The sequence below is a fragment of the Astatotilapia calliptera genome, chromosome 14, assembly GCF_900246225.1.
Source record: "Astatotilapia calliptera chromosome 14, fAstCal1.2, whole genome shotgun sequence".
In the NCBI taxonomy this organism is placed as follows: domain Eukaryota; kingdom Metazoa; phylum Chordata; class Actinopteri; order Cichliformes; family Cichlidae; genus Astatotilapia; species Astatotilapia calliptera.
The window spans coordinates 26,306,568-26,320,514 of record NC_039315.1 but is presented as its reverse complement, the minus strand read 5'-3'; the positions used below and the strand labels follow the sequence as shown (position 1 = coordinate 26,320,514).

The following is a 13,947-nucleotide window of genomic DNA, read 5'->3' as shown; positions in this document are numbered from 1 at the left end:
CTTTCTTCTCCATGTAAACGTAATCATTATTTATCTGCTGCGCTATACTTGCCCTGCGTTCTTCTATATTACTAAATTAGTTATGATTGCACCCGTAATCATTCACTTACTCTACTGTTCACACTTGAGTAACTCCGAGCAAGAGAATCAGAATAAACGCCCGAAATGTTAACATATGTTATTTCCCTGAACAGAGATGAGTAGGGTGTTTGGTCTGGTCTCTCTCACTTTGTCTGTTAAGCTGAACACTGCAGGCCCACGCGGCTGTCCCGTGTTGTACTTGGCTGGCCGTCTGCTAACTGTCAGCGCAGTATCTCCTTACACTGATGAATGGGAAGTTTCCAGACCATTCCCAAAGCTTTCATTCCCTTGTTCCAACTCTTATCCAGAGGAATGACCAAGGAAACAGGGGCTCCTCCTCCTGGCTACCAGCCTCCCTCAAGGGAAGTGCCAACATGGAGAGGGGCATGGAAAGAAAAATCTGCAGTAAATTCAGGAAGTTTTCAGACCCACTTCTTGCACACTTTTTGTATTGAAGATTACATTTTAAACATGCAAAACTAGATTTTTCCTCACCAATCACAAACCTAATGACACAGTGAAAACATCTTTCTTCCTTTTTATCAATCTATTATTGCATCGTGCACTGAAAAGTGGACCATTTTCCCAGCCTGAGGTCACTCTGAGGCCAGTTTTGTTTTTTTATTTATCATACAACCTAAACTTAATTCTGACCAGTCTACCCATATCTGCTGCTAGGGAATGTTGGGGTGGCTGTAGCTCAGGAAGTAGCGTGGGTCATCTACTGATCAGAAGGTTGGCGGTTCAGTTACTGGCTGCTTCCAGTTTGTATGCCAAATATCCTTGGACAAGATACTAACCCCATGTTGCTCTCTGATACATCCTTTGGAAAATTTATGTTTGTGAATATTAGATAAAGGAAAGTGCTTGTATGAATGGGTGAATACCATTCTTTACTACAGTGACTGCAGTAGCAAGGTGATGCACAGTCATTGTTTTAACTTCTACTGAGAGGATTTAACTTTATGTATATCACACCAGAGACTCATCTTCCCTATACTCTCTGTCATTTCAGAGTTACGTGGCAAATACATACGTTTTACTCCAGAGTGGATCCTGCTACTCAGGTCATTTCACCATGTAGGCCTCACAAAATGAGTGATGGTGAGAAAGATAACTAGTGAGTTACTGTTGAGTTCTTTTATGCTTCTCTGACCAAGTGCCCTCTTTCTTAGTTTCTTCATGTTTTAACATGAAATCCAACTCTAGACGAAGGTATAGTGATTTCACACTTGTTCGATTTCACAACTGCTTAGGTCGCTGTTTTTCAAGGTGCACTCAGAGCCCTTTAAAGTATTTCACAAACAATTTGATATCTCACAGTATTTTAATCAACAGGTCAAGAAAGAGTTTCTTGGATTTCATGAGTGACATGCACTAGAAATAAAACCTGAAAATATATGTGTGCCATACTACACTGTATTTATTTTTGGTGTAGGTTAATGGGCTTGATTAAAACGGAATCCTTGGCACATCAAAAATGTTCAAGAAAATGGAGGATACACAATTTGCGAGTCCTCTGTAAAATGCTCTCTACTTAGAGAACTAAGCTGGAACAAGGGGGAGGGAAATAGAGATGATGGTAGACAGTAGACAAAACATAGTAGAAGAAAGACAAATGGGAAACATAAGAAACACCAAAGAACGGGAAAAAAAAGAGAAAGTGAAAGAGGAAAAAAAGATAGACGGGAGATGGAAGGCCCATAATCCTCTGAACAGTGAACATGTGAATATCAGGCCAGTAGGGGTTTGGCGTGGTGTGTGAAACGGAGATAAAATCGATTAGCTTGCCCACTGACCCAGCGAGCAGAGGGGCCCCCCATCGCCCCAGTCTTGCCACAGCCCTGACAGAGACGTCCATGCCTCGAGGTCCCGAGGGGTTGCCTGTGGACACTGAGGTGAACAAAGTGGTGCCCTCCTGTCAAACTAAAGCCCTCAAGCACCAGCAAAACAACAGACCATGCTGTAATGCTTCACTGCTCTCTGATTCCACAAGAGACAAAAAAGATGTAGTACAGGCTGCTGAAAGAGCACGTTGTGCATAAGAGAATACAGCTTAGAATACAGTACTGCAGAACTTGCTTAAAGAAAAGTACTGCAAGTTAATTAGGAATTTCAGTAATGTGAAAACACCACACTTACTCATTTTGATTTAGGTATTAAATTTTTTATGACTTTAGTATCATACAACTGTGTTTCTTAAAAGTATTACGAGTAAATAATATATTAAGTTAACAGTTTATAAAATGCCGTAGCAGTTATAAATGGATTAGAGAGGCAGTGAATTGTGACTTTAATCACACTTAGACATTTATTTATTTTCAACTTGAAACACAACTTTTATTGACTTAGTAATTCCAGACATTATAAGCTATTGCTTGGAAAACTGTAAAAGCCATGGCCTAACAAACTCTTGACACCTGTTGACGCACCGTGAAAGCTCTCCCCATCACTTTATCGCCTTGTTTTCCGCACATGATTTCCCAGTCACATCACCATGTGAGGAACACCTCTTTGATTTCTGGCTCATTGTAGTGTATATGACCTCGGAGGTCACAGCGTGGAAAGAAGTGGATGTGTCACCACTAAGCTCTTCTCCGTGTTAGAAAAATATTTCTATGGTGCTTTTAGGATGCTAACGCTAATCAAAACAGGACATCCTGAGGAGGGCCGTGTTCTCTCTTCCCTGGCCCCACTCACCGGCCACTTTGTGTTTTTGTGTTTGTGGAGGAGCGACAATCCCAGGAAGCTGCGAGGAGGGTTCATCAAAGCTCCAAGCGGGGGTCCCGGGTTGCTGGATCGCTGGAATGTGGCGTGGAAAGGAATCTCTACTGTCCTATTGTTCCCTTGTTTCCTCGGTCTCATCACATGCCGGCACGTCCAGTTCACTTACAGGTAAGCAGCGCTAATCAGCACAGCATTCTTTTCCACAGTCACATTCTTTTCTCTGCTGTGACCCTGGCTGACCAGCAGCAGCGGTACACACACGTGAAGTGCACAATTTATACAGACGCACACATGCACACTGGAGAAATCATCAAGACGGACCTCTGAGGACAGGGACATGGACTTCCCTTTTCAGAGATAAGGCACTAGATGAGATGAACACGGATGGAGCATAGATCAGTAACGACAGAACCTGAGAAGTGTTTAATGTTTAAGAAAACAAGCATCTGTGAGAGACTTGGCCAAAAAATCTAGTTCACCTGAACACACAAGCAAACAAAAAAATAAATAAGTAAACAATACCTACAGTTTGAATTTATTTCTGGTGTATACAATTAAGGTGCTGTGTACCCCAAAAAATAAAAATAAATGTGTTGCATATTTAAATGTATGTCGCTACAAGTTAATAGCGAATTCAGAACTTTTCGTGACTTTTCGTCTTCGTGTCTTCCACTCTAACATCACTATTTCAACACTTAACACAGCCAAGGCAGCCGCTATCAGATCCAATGAGGTGGCTGCGTTGCAGTCCAAACTTCATCAGGAAGGGCCCGGCTTTGATCACATCTCCTCCCCTCATCTCTCCCGTCCTGAAAAGGTGAGAGGTCACTCCTTAATGAGCCTCAGGGTCCAGAGTGGGAAGGGGGTGGGGGGCTTATTGTAGCACAGATAAAAGGTGTACAGGAATCACATACACATAGCACACAAACACATGCATGCGCACATCTGACTACATCGGGTCCGTCCTGTCCTGTCCTGTCTCTGCACAAGACCCGATGCCCTGTTTTGTCCCCTGGTAATCAGAAACAACTCTTGAGCTCGTTCCTTCCATTGGGCCAGCCTGCTCCACCCAGGGAGATCCCCGAGCAGTGCTGGAACACACTGTTATCAACACATTCACAAAACGATTGTTGGGTAATTCCTGTTTATAGCTATGTGCTCCCTCCAGTGTGTAAGCACTATTCTCTCTATCACCCTTGCAGCACAGCCATTAAAATACAATGTCCATAAGCAATTCCACGAACACCTGTCAGTACAAAGTAGTGTATCACTGTCTCAAGACAAAGTTTGGAGATGTACGAAATGAGCATACGGGTCATTAAAATATGGGCTACTGGAATAAAATTGATAATTCTGTGTTCTATACTCGCAACATCCTGTTTGGGTTAAAGATGAAAAGTGAATAAAGTCAAACATGATTAATCAGACATCTTCAAAAAAGGTACATATGTAACATGATTGGGCAGCTGCCTTTAAACTAATAACAGTCCAGCGAAGTGCTACACATGTATACTGGCAGCTACCAAAGAGTCATATCAAATGTTTAGCCTTCCTGGCCATAAAAGCACTCAACAATGTAGTAAAGTGAGTTAGGGTAGTTAGCTGATGTGAGACATAAGGACATAGTGTCGGGTTCTGTTTCTACCACCTGCTCCAGGTAATTGATTGGCGCATATAAAATGATTGAGTTTCTTTAATTAGCTAACAAACATCTCTCCTCCAAGCATGCCGAGGCGTGCTAATTTCACACCGCCTCATTAATAGCCTGGGTGAAGTGCACCATCAGCAGTCTGTTGACGTTATATCTCTTCGGACATCATAACGACACACAAATCAGTTTGATGTCTGGGTAAACTTTTCAGCGCAGCAAAATGCCATTTATCTCAGACTAATTTGCGATGAGAGAAACTGCAGCACGTCTCACATTTGACAACTGCGCTCTGTGCACTCTGCGCGCTGCCTCTTGTTTTGCGCATACACGCACGCCAAAGAATCGCTCGTGCACGCAGCCCTGACCAAATAAGCGCATGCACATGTTCACCTCGCTCCCAAGCAAACACATACACACACAATCTATAAAAATATGCTTAGCTCGGGACTGCTCTGTTGATAATGACCTCAGTCTTGGCACCGTACGGGGCCAGACCAGACTGACGACAGACTGGAGGCTTTTGTGTGGACTCCCTATCTCTAACTCCATGACCTTTAGGGGGAAGAAGAAAGCAGAAATGCGTTTTTTTATTTAGAAGGGGTAAGGCTCACTCATTGTTCTGCACTGGTACAGTTTCCCTGTGGTAAACACACAGTGGTTCCCAGGCTTGACATGGTGCTGCACACCCCCTCCCTCCATCCATCCCTTGGTGTTCCCACACTGCCCTGTCTGGGTCGCTGCATCAGCACCCACACACACACACACACACATGCACACACACACCACCATCAGCGTACAAACACGGCTTTATGAAATTCCTTTTATTCACGATGGTCTGAGATGTAAGAAAGCAGGGACTACAGTTGGAGAAGTGGGAGTGAAACCCCCTGGGGCAGGGCCACTGTGTCAGGGCCTGAGAGGGGACTCATGATGAGGCCTGGAAGCTCCCTACTTGCTTGGGACAGAGGCCATCCTTCAAGTGGGTGACAACAGTGTATAAACAAACCACTAACCTCGTCAGCTCTCTGTTTACAGCTGCGAGACTAAGTCCTGGACGACTCATTAACATCAGAGACCTTCCAAAGAAGCCATTTTCTGAAGAGGGGTGAGGGTGGGCGGGTGAGGGCTTTGCCCGTCGTAAGGGTAGGGGGGGGAGACATGTAAGACAGATGGGGACGTTGATAGATGAGAAGGTCCTGGTCAGAGTCAAACTGCCTCCCACAGCCCATATTCTACCAACAAATACACAGACAGACATGCAAATACCGCAAAACTCCACCAATACACCCCAAACAAGCTGCTTGTGTACATACGAGTGTGTGTTTCGACTTATGGGACTGGGATACATTTCACACTTGGTTTGACAGCAGTTTTCTGACGATATTGTAGTTGTTCAAGGATTTTTTCTTTCTTTTTTGTAAGGGTTGCACATAAATTAGAATGTAGCCTTAAATGTATTAACAGAAACATTTTAGACTCATTCAAACAAGCATTTCTCATATGTGCCACACAAACATTCATCTAAAGCCATTACATAAACTCAGAAACACCAGCAGTGTGTCAGACATTTCTGAATCATACATGCAGGCCTTCAGATACATCCTGCAACAAAAGTGTTTTAAAAGATGCTACATTGCCAACAATGTGAGCCAATCCTTGTTTTCCCTTGTTACAGATGCAATGAGTTATCTTTCCAGTGCTCATTTAAAATCTGCTTATATATATATATATATATATATATATATATATATATATATATATATATATATATATATATATATATATATATATATATATATATTTGTCTTTGTTTGAAGTGATAGTAGGCCCTGATTTCCATATGAGGATTTGGCTCTACTGTTATTTATTACATCAGAAATAAAAGTTCAAAGCAACAGTTAACTAAGGAGGACAACAGAAGGGGGTAACTTCTGCCTAGGGCCCCAATGATTCTTGACCCAGGCCATTACTGAAGGCGATATGGGACATTTGTATACAGAGCTTTGGCACCAAGCGGAGCGCAGGCAAAGAGCGCCGCTCCGGGACAACAAGGGCCGTTTAATGGGGTCTCTATTTCACTTTCCTCGCGCCAGCCCGCTCCCTCTCACCTTTTAAATGGGCCAATCTATTAACCGTTTTAATGAGCTCCGCCAGACAAACGCGAGATGCATGGCCCACTGCACAATGTGGGGAGGACGACGCACTTCTCCCAAGACCGAGAAGAGAGGCGCTGACGGACAGCGAGGCCCAGCGAGACCCCTCCCTCCCACATTCACACACACACACACACACACACACACACACACACACACACACACACACACACACACACACACACACACACACACACACACACACACAAAGGGCGATAACCCATCTAAAATGCGTTATGGCTCCACATTTCTGGAGACTGAGTGATGACTGACGGAATATTGTGGTAAAAGTGAAAATGATTAGGCATACCAAATAGTGCCTGCCTTGGGAGACACGTTGTATTTGATTGCTCTGCTGGCACTTGTTAAACTTCCAAATATTTTTATTCACTTAATTGTCTAGTTTGCTTGAATTCAGATGCGTGCTATGGTTACTCTAGGCTGGTCTTGGTAGATTAATCGCTACTGTAATGCACTCCGAACGCATTATAACGAAACGGTATTTATCGAGACTCAAAAATGCTAAGTGAACCTTTAATTAGGCCTACACCGAGCTAGTTTGGATCACCAAAGCCCCGTCCATCTTTCTGTGGCTAACATTTCACCGCGGGGTGCGGCCTGCACGCCTTGGCTTAGCGTGGTTGGGGAGTTTTTTTGTGGCGCACCGCATTACATCTGGACGTGCGGACTAATCAGTCAGCCTCCATCAATCACTCTCACGTTTACCACCTCTCCATCACCTCCTGTATTACAGGCACTTAAATTAAAAAAAAGAAATGCACGACTGTTTTGCAAGGAGGGAGGCACACACTGAACGCATTTACCAGCAGAGCCCTTATGAGGGGTCTGGGAATTTAAATATTCACTGTTGACACTGTGCAGACCTGGCTGTTGGCCAGAGCGGCCCCGCTGCTCCGGGGGCCAAAACATTTCCCCATTCTTACTTAACAGTTAGAAATTACCTCGAAAATAATAATCACACGAAGAATTTGACCTTCTAACTTCATTGTAGCTTTAATTGTGTGCAAAGAAAGTTGGTGCAGTTGTTCCGCGCAGCTGCTCGTTTTCTGCATTTCTAAACAAAATCATAAATAATAACAACAAAAAACTCACAGGTCTGTTTTTGTACTGTGCACGATGACGTTCTGTGTGTTTACATAACCTGTGCACCATCTTCACAGGAGTCACAGGATTTTCTGAAGCTCCAGAAGGTCAGTGAAGCAGTTTATATATTTAGAATACGTCAATTAAGCTTCATCAGACTGTCAGCATTATGCTGCATTTCTGTGCGGACAAATAATTACATTAGAACTCGGTTTCACCTGACCACGTGCAGTCTTAAAAAAAAAAAAACTTCTGTGGAGCCTGCTCGTTAATGACCAGCTGCCCGGGGCGTTTCACAAATTACAATTACACCGTTTTATTCCGTGCAAGTAGCTGAACTCCAACGACATAGGCGCAGATCTTTAAACGCAGTAAACCTCCTCAATATGAACATTTCTGTAAACACCTGAAATCTTGCAGGCCTCGGTCATTGCACTGTAGCCTTCTTGGATGTGACTTGCCAGAGTTTGCATTACAATTCAAGGTGAAGGCACAAACGCATCTTACATTTAGACATAAAACAAAACAAAAAAACAGCGTCACAACTAAAAAGAGAGCGAACGCAGCACAGAACCGCATTTGATTTAAATAGATACATTTTGAAAATTATTGTAGCATGATCATCTCATTCCATGAAGTTAATTAGGTTCAAGCAAGCAAATAAACGAAGACGGTAGCATTTAATTTAATCAAACATCAGTGGATATTTCAAGTTATCATTTTATCCTGAATGGATTTTGCATTAGTAAGAAGCCTGCATCCTGTAGTGATGAATCTAAACTTTAAAGTCCGTAAAGTGTAACACTGTAGCGTTGAAAGTAATATAAAATATACACGTCTCAATGTCTTTTATTCACAGGTGGCACAGAATTTAGCAAATGCTACAAATTATATATTAATAAGACCTCCGGAATGAACTGCGAGACTCAAACACACTAACAAGACTTAAAAAAAAAAGTAAGAAAGAAAGAAAGAAAGAAAGAAAGAAAGAAAGGAAACTCCCCGAATCATTTTAGCGTCTCTAAATCGCCGTTTTCTCCTCGTTTCGCTCCACTTTCGCTTTACTTGTTTTTCCAAGTTTCTCCCGGGAAAGTGAAGTGACCCGCAGCCCACAGCAGCAGCGTGCAGCGAGTGCAACACAACTGCCGATGCACTGGACATGGGATTTTTTAACTCGCAATACACCACGTTACACTACAGCGCCCACTACATGCAACGAGCAATTCCAATACTGGAGCGGACGCCTTGCACAAAGTTCCTCCATCGCACCCTCAACTGTAAAGTTTACGCTCTACTTCTGCTCGACTTTAATTATTTTCTTCGCGACAACATCACGGTTTGCTCTTTTTTCTTCTTTTTAAGCGGGTGAAAGTGAGGGTTTCCTCGTGGAAACGAAATCGTAACAGAAACTATTAATAGAAGCAGTGATAACAGCGACAGTCTATAGGTATATAAGATGGCATGTTTCAAGAGAAAAAAGAAAGGGATGTTGCACCTACTCGTGGCCAGTTTCCGTGCCCTGCCTTTGGACCTCATGGTGCCAGTCTCTCGGCGTGGGTTTGTTTGGATTTTTTCGTCAATCTTTTTTTCCTCCTTTTTGTTTTTTCTCTGTCCTTTTTCTCTGGGTTTCTCAATCCAAACGCGCTATCTCTCCAGCATTGTCAGTCTGGACACCTTCGCACATGCGCACAGCCAGAAATCTGCCGGCAGCAAGTGCCAGAAAAAGTTTGGGACGATTTATCACTTTGATATTAACCTGATCTGGTCAAGATGAGTGAATCGCGGACATCTCATTTCGTGTCAGTTTTTCAAACGACCACAGAGTGAGAAAGCGGGGCACACTGCAAAAAATGTCAAGAGTTGATGTTTCACATTTAGCCGTGTGTTATTTCTTTCTTCTTTTTTTAAAACCCCAAAACTTTACAAAACTTTTAAATTGAAGTCTATTCATTAGATGGGAGACTTACGCTCCTATGTATTTTGATTAAAAAAACAACCCCAAAACAAAACAAAACCCCTCCTTACAAAGACCTAAATTGGTGGATTAAAAAATAAAGCGGCGATTCACTACAAAATTAGACTGAAAACTTTCCCAACAAGTTCACTTTAGTTACTCTGCCTCATGCAATAGATTTTATGTACTTTTTAAAGACATTAAAAAAAGGTTTTTCAGATTGAGCCCTGCACGCTTCTTTTTTTCTTTAAAAAAAAGATGGATAGCTATTTTTTGCAGTGCAGTCAGCACCCCGGATCTATGGAGTGCCGAGGGCATTAATTATAACGATCCTTACTCTCAATACTCTCAATCCTTACAGCGCACCTTTTCTCTTTAAATGACCTCACATTAATCAATGCTCACTTGAATTGCCGATGCTGAGTGTGGTCATTAAAGATTTTATATATTTTAATTGTGTTTTTGAACATTATCCCGAGCACTGGAAAATGAATTAAAAAGTTCCCCCTCCCTCACCCGCTTGGGCACCCGACTGACAGCTTTAATATGAGAGTGACCACGTTTTCTTTTCCTCCTTCTTCTTCCTCCTTTTTTATAATTCTTTGTGTCACTCCGCTGACAATTACTAATACGTTAAGAGCTTAGTATTAATGCTCTTTTGAGTAGTTTCTGTTGAATTTCATCTCGTGGTAATTGCTGAATGTTCCAAAAGGATGTTTTTACTTGATTTAACTGCGAAGGAGAGGGTTTCTGTCAAGAAAGAAAAGCCTTTTCTCCACACCCCCCACCTCTGCAGGTGGAACAGACGTCCCCTTTTTCTCCTGTGGATTTTAAGGGCCACATTTTTTTATGATTGCCGTCCAGGCAAAAAGCAACTTAATATACTCACTTCATCTCATATATTGCATTACAGAGTAACATTTTGAAACAGAGTCATCAGCAGAAACCAACCACACACAGGAAAGCAGATCCTCGGTATAATTCATTTTATTTGGTAACAACAAATAAAATGAGTAAAATCGGACCCACACATCAAGAGCTGATATCTTATCTTGTTTATCCCTGTGCAGTGGGAGCCTATTATAATTAAAGTAATTGGCAATTAATTAGACCCACAGGAGATATGGCTCCTCTTGCAGATGAGCACATTAATGGCTGTTTTAATTTGAGCTATCGATTCCAAAGTGCGCAGAAACTGGCTGAACTTGTGACATCATATCTTCTGGCGAAAAAGAAAAGAGTGAATGGATGAATGAATGAATGAAATAACAGACTGGTCAAATTTAGACAATGTAGTGTGTTCATACGTCCACGCCGATTATACTGCGGATGAAAACCTCTGTACACACTTTCAGCTTCTGCAGATCACATTTATCTTCTGAAGGATTTGATTTCGGACCCTTTTGATGGGGCAAAAAAAAACAAAAAAAAAAAAACACACCGAATCTCACTGTAAAAATACACACCGGTTATACTCAACTGGCAACGCCAACAGACACACTGTGCACGCCTCTATTAACATATTCTATATTTTTATTTGATTTTATTTATGTAGCTCCGTGTTCACTTAAAGGGCAGAGTTGAGAGGTTAATGCTGATACTTTATTGTGGTTGTACCTCACCCTGCCTTTACTATATAATGACATAAATGGTGCTATTAAGTGGGTTGCGCCTATACACCGTGAAGGTGGCGCGTCGGGCGTGCACAAAACACACCGCACACCGACTGAGAGGGAGAGAGAGAGAGAGAGCTTCAGGCAGGGCGCTCAATTATCCTAAATGGAAACAGTTTTCATTCACCGCAATAACTCACTCTTCTCTTCTTCAGTCTTCTTCTCCCCTTTCGGAGCATTTTCCCCACTACATATTTTATCACGACACGCTGATCCCGATAGTAGTGCAAAGAGAGCCCCGTGGGCTGTAATTATTAGACATTAATTGGGCTCCAGACACCAATTCCAAGCACTAAGGCAGCCTCACATCTGCACTTAACGTTAAGTCCGCATGTAAAAAAGTTAAATTTCAAATTGTGTAAAACGAAGAAAACTTGCCTGAAACAGAAAGCGTTTGGGAGGTTTACTGTAATGCAACGGCGGGTTCAGCTGTGGAGGGGTTAAAAAATAACACGATCTGAACAAGGGGCTGTGGAGACTAAAAGCGAAAAGGGAGCCTCCGGCGCAAGGAAATTACCAGGGCCCGCATGACCTTTAAGCAACGTAGCCTAATCAATCAAGTGATCAACAGTGATATTTATCACCACGTTGTCCCACCAAACCAGTCTGCGCGATCAAAATAAAGGATGTAAAATGTGGATATTTACGTTATTTGATGATGTTAACTTCGACATTAAAATCAAGGCACACAGTATAAGTGTCATTTGATTTCACTTTTAATTTATTATTATTATTATTATTATTATTATTATTATTATTATTATTAATAATAATAATAATAATAATAACAATAATAATAATAATAACTACATTTCTCGTTTCATTGAATAATAATATAAATACAAAATATGTTTAGAATGATTAAAAACAGACAGATAATCGTTAATGGAAAACTTTATTTTTCAATAATAGGCCACATTTTGGTAGATTTGGTGTCCTACTGTAGACCTGTATAACTGTACTGACTTTATTATTATTATTATTATTATTATTATTATTATTATTATTATTATTATTATTATTATTATTATTATTATACGTATATATATATTTTTTTTTTCTTAAAGGCAATTACTATTTTGTCCGGTGCGTGCTGCCCCTGTGTGGCTGCACCTGTGTGGAGAATTATCGGTTTAATCAGTAAACAGCAGCACAAAGAACCGCTAAGGCAGTATAATAATACTGCGCTGGAGACATTAATCCATCTTCACTGGGAAAACACTTGGCAATACCCTCAGTTAAAATAAAAACAATGTGTAGGCTGAAAAAAAAGACAACTCCTTAAATACAGTGTAAACGTTGCTGTCCCTCGCAGGGTTTAAAAACAGACATTATAGACAACATTTCTATTTGTAAATATGAACGCACAGCACAGTCATTTATCCTAGCTTGCCTACAAGATGCAAGTGATGTCCTTTTATTTATTGCAGTGTTTTTTTTAATGGTTTTACCATTTAATCACATTTTTTTCCTGGAAGAAATTCTTTGCTCTGTTTTCTTATACTTATTTTTGTATTATCAGATAACACAACGTCAGATGTATTTTTTTTTAAGGTAGAGGTAGTTAGTTGTTTTTTGGTTTGTTTGTTTTTTAAATCAGTTGGTTTGTTTAGTAGAAATATGCACATAGCACATCATAATTAAAATGAGATAAAAGAATATATATCGTTCTTTGGAAACATGTTTTTCAGCGACGGAACAAGGCTGCCACTGATTATAATTTTAAAAGACTTAGTCACACTCCAAATTTTAAACTTGGATGATTTTTTTTAGAGTAGTACAATTAATAAAAAACCTAAATAGGAAAATGTGATATTCCTTTTATGCTCACGTTTATTATTTTTATTATTAATTCAGGCTGTGTCGATGTGTACGGAAGGCCGAACTCGTTGAAAGTCTTTCTTTATACTATACCCCCCTCTAGTGGATGTCATCCAGGAATGTTTGAGATTCTAAAAAATAAAGTATGAGTGACTGTCAGTGTGTAACCATCCAGCAGTCAAACGTCAGCCCTGTCAGTACTTTCCAGGTAGATGCACATAGACTATGGACCTCTTCCTTGAAATATAGAGGACTGCATGATAACAAGTCTCACAAACTGTGAAATTTATCATTGGACCACAAGAAGAAAAACTTAAAAGCAGAAGGTAAAAGTGAGAGATTAATGGGCTGGCCTGGCTGGTACTGAAGTAAAGTGCATTTTAACTGCGTCTGCCCTCAGAGTCCAGCAGGGCATACAGATTACGATGCGCTCCGGAGACAATTTGTGAAAGTACTATTGATAGGGCTGGTGTTGTCGGTGGACATATTAATCTCTGAGGACTGGTTGATGAGCAGGTCTGATTCCCTCCTCCCACGCCACACATGATACAAGATACACACTCATCCCATCAATTTGCAACTGACTGTCCTCTTGCACCAGTCACATCAAAAGAGAGATCCGAGATGTAATCAATAGGACAATCGATCAGGCTAATTTATTCCCGTTTCCAGTAACAACAGACAGTGGGATCCTTGTCAGGTTCCCGGTTGCAGAGCAATTAAAGAAACACACAAATGGATGCTTAGGCCACAGAAAAAGTCAATAACCTCCAATAATGCGGG

General features: G+C 41.2%; 1 protein-coding gene across 12 annotated transcripts in view; it reads right to left on the bottom strand.

The window, feature by feature from the left end:
- mecom (MDS1 and EVI1 complex locus) overlaps window positions 1-9,522 on the bottom strand; it is a 123,920-nt gene extending 114,398 nt beyond the window's left edge. For 11 of the 12 annotated variants that reach the window (XM_026191471.1, XM_026191476.1, XM_026191472.1 and 8 more), the window contains exon 1: window positions 9,216-9,521. In XM_026191471.1, coding sequence (XP_026047256.1) covers window positions 9,216-9,252 — 37 coding nt within the window. In that variant the 5' untranslated portion in view covers window positions 9,253-9,521. Of the gene's footprint in view, window positions 1-9,215 lie in introns of all 12 variants that reach the window. The other variant, XM_026191483.1, reaches the window with a different exon arrangement.
- Window positions 9,523-13,947: the final 4,425 nt, after the last annotated feature.